We start from the raw sequence: 19084 nt of genomic DNA on the forward strand, positions 1-19084 counted from the left end.
CTACTGTCTACATTGCTCTCCCTGTTCCAGCTGACCACTGTGGGACTGAAGCCTTAGCTTTTCAACCACAGGAATGTGGGTAGTTTGGGGTGGGTTACTCTGGAGCCAACCAACGACTATTGCCTGGAATAGTGGATGGACTGAACCACCTCCTGCAAAAACTGTTCAGCCATATATTTTAATGTTGACTTGGGTAGTTTTTCTCTGCTTTTTGTTACTTAGTCTCATAGTTCTATGTATCTGCTCTACACTAGATTGTGAGTCCTTTGTGAGATCAGGACTGTGTCCTACGGATTATTTTGCACCTATTCTAGGGCTGTTTTGCACAAAAAATAATAAAAAAAAATGCCAAAAAAACCCTCTGCTTTCCATAACATCAGAACACTATGCAGGATAATTCAATTATATTTAGAAGAAAAGAGGAAATTAATAAAGTTGCTTATTTCCCCTGAAGGAAATGGGATTGTAAAAAGGAATATTACATTTTAATTTTTAATTATTATTTTTGGAACTCAGACCTGTGGCTGTAATTGGACATTCCACAACTTCATGGCGATAGTGAATCTTTAATTAGAGAGAAAGATTTTCTTTCTGTTCCCTTTCCCCTTAAGGAGGAGTCCATTTTATTTCTAAAGTTATCAAAGCAAGATTCTTTTGTCACTTTTTGACGTCTATGAGTAGGTCAAAAATATGTCATTGTGTGGCTTCACAATGGAATAGAGAATGACAATCTGAATTTTAATGAGAATATGACTCTGTGGTTATATGCTTTAGGGCCAGGAGTGATAAATCTGTGTTCCATAGCTCAAGGGCAGCAACTATGTCATAGAGAAGAAGTGTGGATCAATGGAAAGAGCATGGGCTTGGGAGTCGGAAGTCATGGGTTCAAATCCCGGCTCTGCCAGCTGTCAGCAGTGTGACTTTGGGCAAGTCACTTAACTTCTCTTTGTCTCAGTTACCTCATCTGTAAAATGGGGATGAAGACTGTGAACCCCATGTGGGACAATCTGATCACTTTGTATCCTCCCCAGCACTTAGAACAGTGCTTTGCACATAGTAAGCGCTTAACAAATGCCATCATTATCACTATTATTCTACATTTACTGTATTCTCTCAATGACTGTTAGAGTCCTCTGCATACATCAGGTGCTCAAAAAGTACTGATGATGATCATGGGCAAAGCAGCAAAAATCAATATGGCTTAGTGGAAATGGGTTGGGGATGACAGAACCTGAATTACCATCACTGTTCTGCCACTTTTCTAATGTGTTTTGGACAAGTCACTTACTGCTCTGTGCCTCAGTTTCCTCATCTGCAAAATGGGAATTCAATATCTGTTTTCCCTCCTACTGTGTCTGATCCAATTATCTTGCATCTACCCCAGTGCTTAGAACAGTGCCTGGAGTAGAGTAAGCACTTAAATACCACAATTATTATAAGTAGTAGTATTAATATCTCAATTTACATAGAAAAAATAATACCAGGATCATGAAGAACATAAACTGTTTTGGAGAAGTAAACTCAACATTGAACAAGCCATGTTTGTGGATCTCGACTAGGCATCCCCTCTCTTTTCTCGAGCATATTCATGTGGATGAGATGAATTCTCTTAAATTCTTACCCGTACTTGTCTGCAAGATCTATTTACTGAGCACGCCTAAATCCGTAAGATCCTCCTGTTTACTGACCACTTTCGGAAATCTGTCAAATCGTCCTATTTACTGAGTGCTCATAAATCCCTAAAACTGTAATGACTGAGCACTTTCGTAATTTTTTAAAATCAGCCCATTTACTGAGCGGTCTCGTAAATCCCTAAAATCAGCCTATTTACTGAACGCTTTCATAAATCCATCAAATCGTCCTATTTACTGAGCGCTCTCGTAAGTGTTTTGTTGTCTGTCTCCCTCTTCTAGCCTGTGAGCCCGTTGTTGGGTAGGGACTGTCCCTATATGTTGCCAACTTGTACTTCCCAAGCACTTAGTACAGTGCTCTGCACACAGTAAGCGCTCAATAAATGCGATTGAATGAATGAATGAATTCTCTTAAATTCTTACCCGTACTTGTCTGCAAGATCTCGTGCTTGTCGTTCGTTTACCTCCCTCTGATCTGATAGATCAGCTTTGTTGCCTATTAATACTATATCCGGATTTTCACAGTATGCGTTAGCCTGCAGTTGGCCTGAAAACAGATCAGAACAAAGAAATTAATCTTGTGATGAATAATGGTTGCTCAGACCAAAGATCTTTTAACAAAAAATAGCAAAAAGTTCTTCTTCCCTTCCTCAGAAACAGAGCATCTCAAGTGTGAAATCCTCAGGATTAGAGGGTGCTATCACTGTCACCTCCTTCTCCATGTAAATACAGTACCATAAGAGATATGGGCTACTGCTCATCCTCCTTCCTGTCTCCCCATTTAGAAATTTGGTGGGTATACTTGGTTTGTGAAGGACACTGGAGTTGTTAATGCTACTTGGCCCTGCCTGGTGAGAGAGCACAGCCTTTGCTGGCTTTTCAGTGGTTCTTCTGAATCAGCTGGGACTCCAGGGAAGGGTGGACTATTTATTTTATTTTGTTAGTATGTTTGGTTTTGTTCTCTGTCTCCCCCTTTTAGACTGTGAGCCCACTGTTGGGTAGGGACTGTCTCTATACGTTGCCAACTTGTACTTCCCAAGCGCTTAGTACAGTGCTCTGCACACAGTAAGCGCTTAATACAATTGATGATGATGATGGATTTAGGAGGAAAGCAGATCTGAGGTCAGTAGGCCCTTCTGCACCCCCACTGTCCAAAAGAAAAGCAACCCCTCATTGAGTGGGGACACTGAAGCACATAGTTTTGATACAATTCCCCACACCACAGAGGGAGAAAATGCCAGTTGAACCTTTTAATTCTTTTTAGGCAACTGACATAACTCCTTTTCTCATACCCTCAGGAATTGCCCATAGGCAGCAGAGTTGCCCAGACCACAGGAAATTTTCAGTCATTTTTCTGAAAAACCTGAAGTAGTACATTTTACCTAGGAAACAAAATGCTTTGTTGTTAAACAGGAGTCCTCTTTAAATTCAGTATAATTTGTGAGATGTTTCCTTCTCTGAGGGGCTTAATAAATGGATAAAATAGAAATGAAAATATGACAGTTTACTCTATATAGGATAAAACAAGAAGAACAGGCTTTAATTTAAACATGAGGTTTTAAACTAGGTACCCAAGGAACAATAATGATAATTGTGGCATTTGTTAAATTCATTCAATCATATTTATTTAGTGCTGTGTGCAGAGCACAGTACTAAGCACTTAATGCTTACTGAGTGCTAAGCACTGTACTAAACACTGGGGGAGATTAAAGATAATCAGGTTAGACAGTCTCTGTCCCATTTAGGACTCACAGACTAAGGAAGTAAGTATGGTATTGTTAAGCACTTACTATGTGCCACAATTTACTAGGCTCTGGAGTGGATACAAGCAAATTGGATTGGACACATTCCCTGATCCATGTGGGACTCACAGTCTCAATCCCCATTTTACAGAAGAGGTAACTGAGGCCTAGAGAAGTGAAGTGATTTGTCCAAGGTCACACGGCAGACAAGTGGCGGAACCAGAATTAGAACCCATAAATTTATGACTCCCAGGTCTGTGCTCTAATCATCATGCCAAGCTGTTTCTCCATTAGGAGGGAGAAGTAGCATTGAATCCCCATTTTACAAATGAGTAAACTGAGGTGCAGATAAGTTAAATGACTTGTCCAAGGTCACACGTCAGACAAGTGGCAGAGCTGGGATTAGAATCCAGCTCCTCTGCTTCATATGTCCAGGCTTATTCCACCAAGCCAATTTCCTTCTTTAGAAGATAACTGAAAGAGCAGTGTGGTAATCACTGGATGCCCAAAAAGACTACAGAACCTTTATCTCTATTGCTTTAAACAATCAATCATATTTATGGAGCGCTTACTGTGTACAAAGCACTGTATTAAGCCCTTGGGAGTGTACAATATAACAAACACATTCCCTGACATTTAATAAAAAAGTTAATCTCTCCTTTCTAGGATGATTTGCTACAAATCTCTCAAAGAAAAAGGATGGACTTAAATAGATAAAATATAAATTAGTGCATAAAAGTTTACTCTATATGGGATAAAACAAGAAGAACAGGACAATTTCAACATGAAGCTTCAAACTGGGTACACAAGGAACAATAATGATAATTGTGGCATCTGTTAAATGATTACTATGTGCTAATCACTATACTAAACACTGGGGGAAGTACAAGATAATCCGATTATCTCGAAGAAAAAAGGATGGACTAAGTGATTGCTTAGATTTCCCTCCAAGCCCTATAAGTCCATGATTCAATAATAGCAATTGAAGCCGAGTTTTGGGTTTTTTTAAGGGTATTTCTTTAGCGCTTACTATGTGCCAAGCACTGTACTAAGTGCTGGGGTAAATACAATCTAATGCTCCACTTGGAGTTCAGTCATCACCCATTTTATAGATGAGGTAACTGAGGTACAGAGAACTTGAAAGACTTGCCCGAGGTCACACAGCAGACAGGCGGTAGAGATGGGATTAGAACCAGGGCCTCTTAGTCCCAGACCCATGCTCTTTACCCTAGGCCACACTGCTTTTCAAGAATAGTTGTGAATATAAATGTACGTCTCAGGTCATGTGAATTTTCTCCTGTTGAGTCAAATCACTGGTGGTGCCCATTCTGTCACTTCCTTCACGTTTCAGCGTTGCCACTATCTATCCATTGTTTCCAGAAGTTACCTGACAGTGCACAGGAATAATGCCAGCAGGCTGTAAGTTGGTATCTTTTATGACTGGAACTACAAGTATATCAGATTGTCCTCAAACCTCTGATTTATCTTCCCTCCCAAACCCTGCCCTATCCTTGACTTTCCCATCACTGTTGACAGCACTACCATCCTTCCCGTCTCACAAGCCCGCAACCTTGGTGTCATCCTCGACTCTGCTCTCTTGTTCACCCCTCACATCCAATCTGTCACCAAAAACTGCTGCTCTCACCTCTGCAACATCACCAAAATCTGCCCTTTGCTCTCCACCAAAACTGCTACCCTGCTGGTTAAATCTCTCATCCTATCCCGACTGGATTACTGCATCAGCCTCCTCTCTGATCTCCCATCCTCCCGTCTCTCCCCACTTCAATCTATACTTCACGCTGCTGCCCGCATCATCTTTGTGCAGAAATGCTCTGGGCATGTTACTCCCCTCCTCAAAAATCTCCAGTGGCTACCAATCAACATATGCATCAGGCAAAAACTCCTCACTCTCGGCTTCAAGGCTGTCCATCACCTCGCCTCCCTCCTACCTCACCTCCCTTCTTTCCTCCTACAGCCCAGCCCACACCCTCTGCTCCTCTGCTGCAACCTCTTCACTGTGCCTCATTCTCGCCTGTCCCGCCGTCGATCCCCCAGCCCACGTCCTCCCCCTTGCCTGGAATGCCCTCCCTCCACACATCCAGCAAGCTAGCTCTCTTCCCCCCTTCAAAGCCCTACTGAGAGCTCACCTCCTCCAGGAGGCCTTCCAGACTGAGCCCCCTCCTTCCTCTCCCCCTCCCCATCCCCCCCGCCCTACCTCCTTCCCCTCCCAACAGCACCTGTATATATGTTTGTACATATTTATTACTCTATTTTGCTTGTTCATATGTACTATTCTATTTATTTTATTTTGTTAATATGTTTTGTTTTGTTGTCTGTCTCCCCCTTTTAGACTGTGAGCCCGTTGTTGGGTTGGAACCATCTCTATATGTTGCCAACTTGTACTTCCCAAGTGCTTAGTACAGTGCCGTGCACACAGTAAGCGCTCAATAAATACGATTGAATGAGTGAATGAATTTCTTTTCTTGACTAACAAAAACATTTTTGAAAATGCTTTCACTCGGTCCGTATTGCACCGGTCTAAGAATATCGCCTCTAATGAAAAAGTAAGAATGCCCTCTGCTAGCCCTTTAATCACAGTCCCGTTCGGAGATCATCAAAATAGAACCAGGGACACATTGTATTATTGCTAGCTGGAGTATTCAAGCAACGGGCCTGCTGTGAAAACTCTATTTTTTTTTTTTCCAAAGTAAATGCTTCAGGACTCCTGGGACCCTCAGCTTCGAGCACTGAAGGAACAGCAGAAGGTAGAGGTGGGGACAGACCATTAGCCTAATCCCTAGATCCAATTACAGCTTTTTAACTGTGGCAACTTTAAGAAATGCTATGGGGGCTGGAAATACCACAGCTCCTGACACCAGACCTGCCCTCCAATAGATCCTTATTAAAGGATTCAAAATGTGCTCGTTCCAGTTACAGGGCTTAAAAGAGTCCTGTATTGGTAGTGTACAAATATTATGTCACATTAATATGGAAAAGTTGTTAAGAAACCACAAGCTTTTGGCTGGTGACATCAATTAATCATGATAAAACAGCTGATACACCTTCAGCGTGGTTGACTTTTCTCTCTTCCTAGAATCTAATCTTTCTTTGCTCTGACTTTTCAGAAGTAGCAATCTCCAGGGTTTCACAACTTTCCTCACTGATTATAAATTATTTTGTTGGATAATAATGATAATAATAATAATTTTGTTGGATAGTGCCTGCCCCAGAAGGAGTGCTTAACAAGTACCATTTTAAAAAAAGGTTTTACTATCACTTTTATACAGTTGTCTCCCAAAACTATATCTCTAGCATATGTCACCTGTTCTACAAAGATATATTCCCTCTTGCCTTTGGGTCTTCTCCACCGGCGTGACATCCTGGAGCCTTAAATCAACTGGACCCACTTCACTTTTTCTTCTAAACTCTTTTTCTTTCACCTACATCCCTGTCAACAAGACAACCATTCCTCCCTGTGTCACAAGCTCACAATTTCAGACAATTTTCTCATCTCACTCTCATTTATCATTTAGATTTTTTTTCCTCTGGTGCCTGGTGCTTTTTCCACTAAAATCTTTACAAGATTCACCCCTTTCTCCCTACCCTTAAGACTATCATCCCAGAATAAGAACTCAGCACCAATTGGACTATTATAAAAGTCCCCTTAAAGGTTTCTCTTCCTTCAGTCTCTCTTCTTTCCATTATATCTTACATTCAGCTATGTGAATCATCTTTATAAAATGGGGATTGGAGCATATTGCGCCCTTCTTCAAAAATTTCCAATGACTTCATACTGTTTATTGCATTTTAAAAAAAGCCTTTGGACCACTGGCTTCAGTTCTCACCTGTCCCGCAGTTGACCCCCAGCCCATGTCCTCCCCCTGGCCTGGAATGCCCTCCCTCTGAACATCCGCCAAGCTAGCTCTCTTCCTCCCTTCAAAGCCTCACCTCCTCCAGGAGGCCTTCCCAGACTGAGCCCCCTTTTTCCTCTCCTCCTCCCCATCCCCCCAACCCTACCTCCTTCCCCTCCCCACAGCACCTGTATATATGTTTGTACATATTTATTACTCTATTTTACCTGTACATATTTACTATTCTATTTATTTTGTTAATGATGTGCATCTAGCTTTACTTCTATTTATTCTGATGACTTGACACCTGTCCACATGCTTTGGATTGTTGTCTATCTCCCCCTTCTAGACTGTGAGCCCATTGTTGGGCAGGGACCGTCCCTATATGTTGCCAACTTGTACTTCCCAAGTGCTTAGTACAGTGCTCTGCACATGGTAAACACTAAATAACTACGATTGAATGAATGAAGGAAGGAAGTCCATCACCTGGCTCATTCTTTTGTATCTTTTCTCTTCTTTCATTACACCCAGCTCACACTCTTGACATCTCCTAAGTAAATCTTCTTCTGGCCCCTTGCTCCTGACTCTTCTATATCATATCTTCTGTTCATAACTTCCCCATGAGGAATGCCCACCTAGCTCAGCTTTGAAAAATCATATCTCATGGCCTAGTGAGAGCTCAGGCCTGAGAATCAGAGGCCCTGGATTCTAATCCTGACTCTGCCACTTGCCCTTTTGTGACCTTGGACATATCACTTATGTTTTCTGTGACTCAGTTTCCTCATCTGGAACTGGGTATTTAATACCTGTTCTCCCTCCTATTTAGACTGTAAGCCTCACGTGGGACAGGGATGGTATCTGATCTGATTATTTTGTATCTATTCCAGTATTTAATTCACTGCTTGGCACACAGTAAATGCCTAACCAATACCTCAAATATGATAATGAGGATGATTATTATTAAAAAGTCACCTCTTCCAAGACTATCTCTGATTAATTTTCTTCCTTTTCCAAATCTTGCTGTCTCATCAACTACCTTGACAGTAAAATATTAACCATGATTATTTGTTCAACTATATCCACTATTTATAACTATTTTCTCACTCTTAACTATAGTATATTAGTAGATTTTGAACCACTATCTTTCTGTTAGTGCCCTTGGGGCAATGAAAAAATCTTTTTCATCTTTACTGCTTCCCAAGAACTTAGTTTAGTGCTCTATACAAAACAGGGGCATAATAAATACTGTCCAATGCTGATATAATAAAGAAAACCAATCACAGACCGAAAATTCTGAATATTTTTCATTACGTAGGTAAGTTCACTTCTGTTGAAAAGCAGGTCTAACAGCTAGGAACATGAAGGCTGTGGCAGTTTAAATCATTGTGCAATGCTTTTTATTTCAACTAGCAAGTGGGAATTAATTCTCTGGGCATTTTGCCCATCTCCCTCTCTAGCACTAAAAACCTCCTTAATGATGGTCTCTAGTATCAATGCAATCTCTGTGCAAATGCAACAGCTAGAAAAAAACATGGACAGAGCAACCAAATGATGACCCCGAAGGGCAGTTTTCCACCTTGTCTGTAACAACTGATTAGCTAGTATCTGAAATCACCAATACGGGCATTTACATACACATTTTTCACCCTTCATTCTATTCACACGCAACTAAAGAATTGGGATCTCTGTCTAAATAGACTCATGCATAGGATGATTGTCCTTATTACATATGGCCATGAGGACTGTTTATTTCCTGTGCATGGCTCCCTCATATTTGACAGCTGGCCTCTGAACTCATAATGCCTTTTCATCATGCTGTGGGTAGTCTATCTTCTAGGACTTTGCTCCAAGTCCACACAAATTAGTCCTTATAAAACATAAGCCAGGGAGATATTTTGGGACCAGGTATTTCTGTTATGCAAAAGCATACCTTTTCCCCTCTCAAAGCCCCGTCCATCAGTCCAACAAATAGGAACAATTAGTTTTAAGAGCCACTCAAAGGAATACTAGCAAAATGGAGTTAATGGGCTTTATTAAAGGTAACTAGGATGATGATGCATGAAACGTCTCCTGCTGAGGGGTTGGGTCAAATTGCAACCAAAATCCACTGCCAGATGAGACAACAGATTTACAAAGAATTACACTGTGGGATCCAATGACAAGAATGTTGGGAGGAATAGTGAGGGTAGAGTTAACTTATCTGCACCCCCACCACCCAGCCTTCTTTGAGACCATTACTGGCACCACTCTGAATATATTTTGTGCAACATACACGATGCAATGAGCTAGACAGGCAAGGCAAGAAAAAAAAAACAGAAGCAGCTGCTAGTTCTGCTGTGGCAGACATAAGCTATCCAATCTCACTTACTCATCCAGTTTCTGACATTTAAGAAACTCTGTTGACTGGTGAGGTCAAACATTAATAGAAAACCCATGGCGTCTCTGAAAAATGCTGTGGTGAGGCTTCGAAACCTGCCAAGAGAGCAAGTAAAAGGTCATTAATAGTCATAGTAATTATGATTAACTAAATTGCACACTAACAGTACCCTGTATTCCATCTAAAGGATAAGACAGCAGATTTCTAAATGTGAAGTAGATTGGAAAGGTCAAGTGGAAAGACCAACAAGAAGTAGGAAAGGCAAGTCCTAAAAGAGTTCTCCTTCTAGAGTTCCTTTGTCACTAGATGCCTGCTACCTTGCTGTAATCGAAGGGATGAGACAGTTGAGGGAGTGGAGAGGGCGAAAATGATAGAGAGGAGACTGCAGAAAAGATAAGCCAGAGGGATTGCTAAGGGAACAGCGATGTTGATGAGTAGCTGTGGAAGGCATTTGAGGCAACATGTAGAATATCTAGAGGCAGGATAGGAAAAAAGATATTCTAGCAATTCTGCACTCTATAGGAGGCACTGAGCTCCTTGTTATTTGGATCAATGAGCATACATCAGACAATGAGGAAGGGTGTCTTATGTCTAAGGCTTTTCTTGACTTACCCCTCATTGTCCCCACACTATTTTTGCCCTCCCCTTTGAGTCACATATTCATTTAGGTCTGTACCCCTTAAGCTCTCTGTTATGCAATGCACCCCTGCCTCACACATTTGTGTATAAATCCTTACTGCGCTCATCTATAATTTATTTTAACGTCTGTCTTCTTCACTAGATAGACGCTCCATGAGGGCAGGGATCAGTTCCACCAAATCTATTATACTGTCCCCAGTGCTTAGTACAGTGTAAATAATAAGTGCTTAATAAATATCTCTGATTGATTGATTGATGTCCTTGTCGCAGTGTGCCCCGATTGGCTGCCAGCCAGCCAGTCAATCAATCAGTCAATCGTATTGATTGTGCTCTTACTGGGTGCTGAGCACTAAATGCTTGGGAGAGTCCAATATAACAATATAACATATATATTCCCTGGCCACGAGCCCAGTCTCAACTCCTGCAGCAGGCTGGATGGCCCCAGGGCTGTGCAAGTCATGTCCAGGAAAACTCCAGGGTCTTATCAAAGCCCATAACCAGTGAACCCATAGTCAGTTTGTCTGTTCTGAGGTTAGGAACCCCAGAGTCCTTGTCATCTGGATGGGGGAGGCCTGGGAAATGTGGACAAACTGGGACTTCCTTAGTCCTTTACCTCCCACATTGGCTTAGAGCCTCTGGGAAGATCCCTAAGCCCTTTTCCCTGCCCAGTGTTCCCCTGGAGAAGCAGCATGGATTAATGGACAAAGCATGGATCCGGGAGTCAGAAGGACCTGGGTTCTAATCCTGACTCTACCACATGTCTGCTGTGTGAGCATGGGCAAGTCATTTAACTTCTCTAGGCCTCAGTTACCTCATCTGTAAAATGGGGGATGAGACTGTGAGCCCCATGGGGGAAAGGGACAGTGTCCAACCTGATTACCTTAACAATAATAAGAAGAAGAACAAGAATGGTACTTGTTAAGCACTTACTATGTCCCAGGCTAAGCGCTGGGGTGGATACAAGCAAATCAGGTTGGACACAGTCCCCGTCCCACATGGGGCTAACAGTCTCAAGCCCCATTATACAGTTGAGGTAACTGAGACACAGAGAAGTTAAGTGACTTGCTCAAGGCCAAACAGCAGATAAGTGGCAGATGGATCAGAACCCATGATCTTCTGACTCCCAGCCCCATCCTGTATCCAGTACATACTCCAGTGTTAGAACAGTGCTTGGCATATAGTAAGCGCTTAAGAAGTACCGTAATCATTACCAGACCCAATATTGCTCCAGGCATCTCTTTGTAGCCTCACAGAACTGACTGGAATATCCCAGGCAACAAGAGCTGCTGGTGGCTCATACACAATGCGCAGCAATTGGCCCTTAGATACATGCTGGAGGACAGAAAATGGCATCCCTCCTAGATGGAGTAGAATAAAGCTACAAGAAGAAAGAACTCTGGCTAAGTGTGGTTGGAAGTGAGAAAGGAGGCAAGGTGGTGGACAGTTTGGAAAGAAGACTGAATGTCTTTAATGAAATTTGGAAGGAAGGGGGAGCTCAGCAGTGGTTTGGAAGAGGAAAAATAGCAATGGATTAGAGATCAGTGAGACAGGTACTGGATGAGTGAATGATGGCTGTGAAGACTAAGGCAGAGGAAGCTCCCACAGTCTGTCTCAAAGCAAACTAGGAATACAACAGGCCTATTTTAATGACTTTTACTTCTAAAGTCAGATTTCCATTGGAAACTTCTAACTGAAATTCTGGGACAGAAATGAGGCAGCCATGCACTGCTCTTCTAAATTTGTCTTGTGAACTGTGAAATCAAACAATTCAGTAGTTTGTGGCACAATGTATATTGTGTTTGTGTCTGAATCTTGATTTTTTTTTGGCAGGGAATGGCAAGAACATGTAAAATTAATCCTTCTGGCCTTGCCAACTGGAAACCCAAGTCCAGCAGAACTTCTCAGATGGTAGGCAGCCTGGCTATCTTGTCCTCTTTCTATCTGAAATAGAGTCAGTGTCCACACCTGTGTATGTCTGTTTCTTCACTGAATTGCTTATTTTTGATACCATCTCTATCTCTGCTCTTGCTTTTTGCCCAATTGTATGTTTGCACTTTGTATTCTCAATTATACTGTTACCTCATCAACACAGGCTATTGTATCCTTTACCGTTACTCATCGTTTGCTCAGATGATGTCTTTTACATCTTTTGTGTGTTCTCAAGTGCCTTGTATAATACACTGCCCAGAGTAGACACTTAATAAAACCTGATGCTACTGCTGAAATAGTGAATCCTTATTCTGTATAGGTAATTGTGACAGAAACACTTGACCTATCAGCTTTGGATATTCCATGCCCCAAGTATAGCTATAGCTGTCAACACACTCTCCCCTGTCCTCCCTTCCCGATTCTCCTGGAGTAGAACTAAAAGTAGCAAGATAAATCTCCACAATGGATAATATTCGCTGTCATTAGTGAAGCTGCACTGTGAATAAGGAAGTAGCATGGCCTAGTGGATAGTGCATGGGCCTGGGAGACGGAAGGACCTGGATTCTAATCCTGGTTCTGCCACTTGTCTGCTGTCTGACCTTGGGCAAGTCACTTCATTTCTCTGTACCTCAGTTTCCTTATATATAAGATGGGGATTAAGACTTTGAGCCCCTCATGGGATAGGGACTGTGCCCAACCTGATAACCTTGTATCTACCCCAGTGCCTAGTACAACAGCTTCTTCATACAAATATGTATATATATGTATACACACACATATATATATGTGTGTCTGTATAAATATACACATACATATATGTATATATACAGACATACACACAGATATATATACATATGTATGTGTATATATATACATCTATATATACATATATATATATATATATATGCAGACAAGTATGTGCTACATCACAGGGAAAATTAAGATATCCTCCCATTTCTATTTCTGCAGAGATTAAAAAAGTTAATTTCATCTCAAAATTTTTTTATATCAGTGATAACAAAACTGACATATGGAGGAAAAATCTTGAGAACTAAGCAGTGTTGACGTGTGTATGCAAATGAGATTCACAGTCAGAAAAGGCTGATAAATTTCCCAGCCGCCTTTCCCGACACTTACACTTGCTAAATGTGAGAGTGATTTGGACCCATTTCAAATACTGATTAATTTATACCTGTAAAAACATCATGAAGTGGGGTATATGATTCTTGCACTCAAAGTATAAAAATAGGCATCTCATTCCAAATAAATCTAGGTGGTATTAAGCTTTTCCATATACAAATTTTAGCAACAGAGCACCTCAACTTGCTAATGATGGTGCAAGGCATTATGGGGATTGATAACATTTAACTCTGGGAGTCTCTTTCCATCCGTCATCCAAACCTCCCCCCGCCACTCTCAAAACAAAAAGAAATGACGACTGTCCCTTTTTCCCTACAGTTGTCTTTAGAATTTTTATAGCATTCATCTTTTCCTTCTTTTTCTATCTTCAATTAAAGTTTTTTTAATCTTTATATATTACCAGAATATCAGATATCAGGAACCAATGGAAATCTTTATGGAGAGAGCTTGGGGACATTTAAAACTTCATAAGATTAGATTTAAGACTGGAACATACTTAATAGGCAACAATAGTTAGAAAAGAATTGATCTTTCATTTCCTACACATTCAAAATCAATCATTTTTCTAGAACCAAGAGGATAGGTCATGACTCACAGGTTTTACTTCAGAAATTAAGGAAAATTAATCATGCATCATGAAGAGTGACCTCATAGTCAGAAATGCAATGTCACCTGGGGCAATCAGTTACCTTTCCTGTCCGGCTGTGTCCCAAAGTTGAAGATGAACTTTAAAGGCTTTTCCTGGAGATCCATTTGGCCCTCGGCTATTATAGACCTGAAAGGCACAGAACATCATTAGCCCATTAAATTGAGCCATACCTTTTTGGTTTTTTCCAGTTTAGAGGTTTATCTATCTCCTCATTGGTGTGTTCTAAATCAGAATATGATGTGGAAGCAATGCCCACCTCAGAATTTCTAGGAATGTCTACTCTGTTTTATCTCATGTATATCTGTTGATTCCAGATATTAAACAATTGTGAGGTTCATTTTTCAAATGATAATGTAAATATGTATTTTCCATATGATCTAGGTTGAGTAAGACTCATTAACTCATTCTGTCACTACAGCACTATACTGGATATCCTGAAAACCATCTTAGCCTTGGAGTTATAGTCTTTGTAACCTTGCAGTTATAAATGACCTACATGGACAGCCAAAATGATTAATCCAATTCTGCATGAGTTTTCATCCAGCATTTAATAGCACCCTTTACTAGCTATTAGTACAAAAGTTCCTGATAGAGTTCTTGATATAATGTTACATTTTTAATTGTTGCTCCATTATTTTACTAAAAATAAACATAAAATTAATGAAATAGGATAGCTTGCACAAAGAAAGCAAGTATTTCTGGAAAATGGTTCAGATGGTGAACTCTACTGGTACACAAACTCTGATTTTCAAAGGATTAGCAAAGGCAGAAAACTTGCGCATTATAGGTGACATTCGGGCTGACAACACAATTGCTACTTTTAATACCATCTTCAGGGTGGGTAGGATCATTTTAAATTCAAAATTCAGAAACATGCAAAAGGAGCAGGATTGGGTTGGAATTTGTGAGGAAGGATGACGTTCTGCCGTGGTGGATGGAGGAATTCTCTGAATTGCCATGGTGATTCAGAGAAGAAATAGTTTACTTGGTAGGTAGCAACCTCCCTCAAACTAGCTTCAGTCCCCAACAGCTCTGTGAACATGAGCAAAAATAGGCCACTTGTGCGACTATTTTGTCTGACAGGAAAAGGAAATATTGCTACTCTGCAAGGGTAGCTGGGTTGCTGTGCAGTTGTGGCAGCTCTTATCATTATGGAGCAATAAATTACTTAAAATGTATTCCCAACTAAATGCTTCCAGAAATGGAAATCAATTTAGGCACCTCAGGTTAAGGTCAGATTAATTTTGTTGGTAATTGGGCTGTTAATGGCATTTTTGGCAGTCGTTGAACTTTAAACATTGTATAAGCTTTGATTATTTGGACTTATTTTGATATTATGTTTTGCAAAAACCTGCATTAAGGAAAAGTTGTGTTTTAGGACTCACCCTGTCTGATACTACCAGATATGCATACAAACCATCCTGTCTGCTACCACTTGCATTTCTTGATAAACGTTTGCTAGCTCACCAATGTTCTAGTCAAAATGTATAGTGAAAACACATGCAATTTATGGTATAATTGAGTGGACTACTAGAACTACTGAATGCTTGTGGCATGAGATCCTTACGTGAAGAATTCTACCCAAGTGAACAGTTATTGTTTATTTCAAACTGATACTCCAGCCATTTGCCAATGCAGTCAGTTCTACCAGAACGTTCGCATGCTTTCACCAGATGCTTTGGAGAGAACAGAACAGCAGAATTAGGGAATGATCTTCCAACAACACGTATGTCCGGATAAAACAAGATGTGGTACTGGAAGAAATGTTTTGTACACATGCACGGGAGATTGGACGATGGGTGACTACTAAAACATGAGTTTTTTAAAATATGGTGTTCTTTGAGAACACAGCTTCCCTGTGACAGAGGAAATGGCTATCTCAAGGAATCTGCTGAGAAAGCACCAAGGCTTTCTCAAGTGAATTTCTTGTTTCCCAGCCAGTATCTTCCAAAACTGCCACATTAACACTGTCAGACCACCCCAGCATTAAAGTGTTCACAACTGCTCCTATTACTTTCATTCATTCAATCATATTTATTGAGCACTTACTGTGTGCAGAGTACTGTACTAAGAGCTTGGGAAGTACAAGTTGGCAACATATAGAGACGGTCCCTACCCAACAGTGGGCTCACAGTCTAGAAGTCTAGTAGTGCACAGTCTACTTTATATATAGTCATCCCTCTGCTTGAGCACATTTTTTTGTTCATGGTTTTCCCTATTTATGGTCGGTTGGACTTATACTCACAGCTGGGGTAATGGTGGTACAATCCCCAATCCTTGCTTTATCTTTGGTTGCCAGCAGCTGCAGCCCTGCTTCTTCAGGAGCTATCTGACCACCCTACCCTCCTGTAAAACCCAGATAGCCCTCATTTCCTCTCCTCCCACTCCCTTATACTTAGATTTGCACCTTTATTCACCCCTCCCTCATTCCCACAGCACTAATGCAGCAAGGTTAAGTGGAAAGCCCCCAGGCTTGAGAGCCAGACGTCATGGGTTCCAATCCCGGCTCTGCCACTTGTCAGCTCTGTGACTTTGGGCAAGTCACTTAACTTCTATGGGCCTCATTTACCTCATCTATAAAATGGTGATTAAAACTGTGAGCCCCATGTGGGACAACTTGATCACCTTATATCCCCCCCAACACTTAGAACAGTGTTTCACACATAGTGAGACCTTAACAAATACCATCATCATTATTTTTATTAATGTACACAGCCATAATTTATTTTTATTTTTATTAGTGTCTGTTTCCCCCTGTAGACTGTAAACTTGTTGTGGGCAGGGATCGTATCTACCAACTCTGTTATATCGTACTCCCCCATGCACTTATTACAGTGTTCTGTCCTCAATAATTACCACTGATTGATTGACTGACATAGCCGAGTTATTGAATAAATTTCCAGTGCTTTGAATGCAGCTGCCAGGGGACGCAAAGGGCAATTTCACTTCATTTGCTGAGGTTTCTCTAAATAAATCACTCTGAATACTGATGCAAGTACTCTACTACTTCTTCCTATTTGTGGTTTTGAGCCCATTGTTGGGTAGGGACCATCTCTACATGTTGCCAACTTGTACTTCCCAAGCACTTAGTACAATGCTCTGCACACAGTAAGCGATCAATAAATACGATTGAATGAATGAATGAATCATTTATTTTAGTGTCTGTCTCCCTTGCTATACTGTAAACTCCTTCATGGCAGCACTTACTGTGTGCAGAGCACTGTACTACACACTTGGGAGAGTACAATATAACAGACAACTCTTGTACTCTCCCAAGTACAGTAAAGTGTACAGTATGGTGCAGACAGAAGGTTATGAAATATTCTGGATTGACTTCATACATTTTGGGATCCCTTTAGGATGGTTATTTGACTATTCCTGAGGTCTGATTAAGCCTAAGACCCAGGAGACATTTCACCTCACCCACAAGACACTGCATTAGAGGCAGGGATTGGGGGATCCAGACTCAATTCAGTCTTCCCAGGTTCTCTCATCTTTATCAGATGTTGGGAAGGAGGCAGTGGGCACTAAAGATTAAATTATTAACTCACCACACGCTTTTCCCGAAAGTCAATTCCAACTGTGGTGATGAATTTGGGATTGAATTTGTTGTCAGTGTATCGGTAAAGGAATGTTGTCTTTCCCACTCCTGAGTCTCCAAGGGCCAGGAGCTTGATCAGATAATCGTAGTCCCCATCAGTCATAGTGCTGATCTTGGTGAACCTTATGAAGAGAGAAAAATTAAAGAGAAGTTTAAAAGTTATTTAGAGAAAATCATTTTTATATTGATATTGAAATGCCACTATTTTCTGGGCTTATTAAATATGGTTCCATTTCCAGTAAGTTCTATACTTATATATATAATAAAATAACACAACTAAGACAAATTTTGCAATCTCTGCTTGGCTAAAAAGGTAGACTGCATTTTCTCTTTTTGACTGTTGGATTATTTTTGATTGCTTTCTTTTCAATTAGATTCTCTGAAGGTTTAAGAAAAAAGGACATCTTTTTCTTTAAAGCTTTATTTTACTTTGATTGGGCCTCTTTAGAAACCATCCAGTTAAGTTCCTAGTATAACCATTGTGTTTTTATTATCTCAAATAATACAAATGGGCAATCAGAAGATTGACAAAATTATATTGCACAACTTTCCTCCAGTTTTCCAAACAAATGTATCTGCTCCAACTGAAGTGTGAGCAGCATCTATGTCCCAACAGAGGCTTCCCCTTCCGCTCCAGAGGTGAAAAAAGCATATATCATATACTAAGTAAACGATAAATTATTTTAGACTGATAACTATATATATATATATATATATATTTCACCCATTTTGTACCTATCTGTATAATAAAGATTGCAACCAACTCTCAGATTCTAAGGCATTCAAATGAGGCATGCTCACTTCTTCCATATGCCAGCAATTGAGGAACAATTAGTAGTATCAGTAACAATATTTACTAAGTGCTTATTTTGTGCAGAGCACTGTACTAAGTGCAAGGAAAGAATACAGAATGTGGAAATTAGACATGTTCCCTGCCCCTTAGAGGGGCTCACAGTCTGGAAATGAAAACGAGGAGAGGCGATAGAAACAGACACACATGTAGGGATGAAACAAAACACTATGATGACACAAAGACAAAAACCAAATATCTGTAGCATACTGTGGTTAGAGGAGCAGAATTTTGGGCTCCTAGTGATTCAGAGTCTAACAGACATAACTGTAGCTACAGTGATCACTATGGCAGCAATGCCACAGACTTTCCAAGGCTGTGTGGAGTCAGTGACATGTGGCAGCCATGCCTGACCTGATAGTCTTATAACTACCCTAGCATTTAGTACAGTGCTTGGCACATAGTAAATATTCAATGAATACCACAGTAATTACTATCATAGTCCACCTACATACAGCAAAGATCATGTCGGGCAGGATGTCTCTGTTGTCTATGCCTAGAGACACCTAAACCTAATGTATTAGTGCTGTAACCAGATGTTATGGACAGAACAGGTATGCCTCTCACCTGTGCTAGGCATGGTGAGCCACATGGCTCTGAAGTTACAAGGCAGTCTGTTTCTTGGATGCTTTTCTGCTTTATGCACCTCTTGTATAAAAATTTAGAGTCAAACTT

General features: G+C 40.7%; 1 protein-coding gene across 3 annotated transcripts in view; it reads right to left on the reverse strand.

The window, feature by feature from the left end:
- Positions 1-19084, reverse strand: part of RAB27B (RAB27B, member RAS oncogene family) — a 207161-nt gene that overhangs the window by 5054 nt on the left and 183023 nt on the right. For all 3 annotated transcript variants that reach the window (XM_038744369.1, XM_038744367.1, XM_038744368.1), the window contains exons 2-5: positions 17510-17681; positions 13999-14084; positions 9593-9696; positions 2055-2178 (exon numbers count right to left, since the gene is read on the reverse strand). In XM_038744369.1, coding sequence (XP_038600297.1) covers positions 2055-2178; positions 9593-9696; positions 13999-14084; positions 17510-17662 — 467 coding nt within the window. In that variant the 5' untranslated portion in view covers positions 17663-17681. The remainder of the gene's footprint in view (positions 1-2054; positions 2179-9592; positions 9697-13998; positions 14085-17509; positions 17682-19084) is intronic.

Source organism: Tachyglossus aculeatus, chromosome 3, assembly GCF_015852505.1.
Source record: "Tachyglossus aculeatus isolate mTacAcu1 chromosome 3, mTacAcu1.pri, whole genome shotgun sequence".
In the NCBI taxonomy this organism is placed as follows: Eukaryota; Metazoa; Chordata; class Mammalia; order Monotremata; family Tachyglossidae; genus Tachyglossus; species Tachyglossus aculeatus.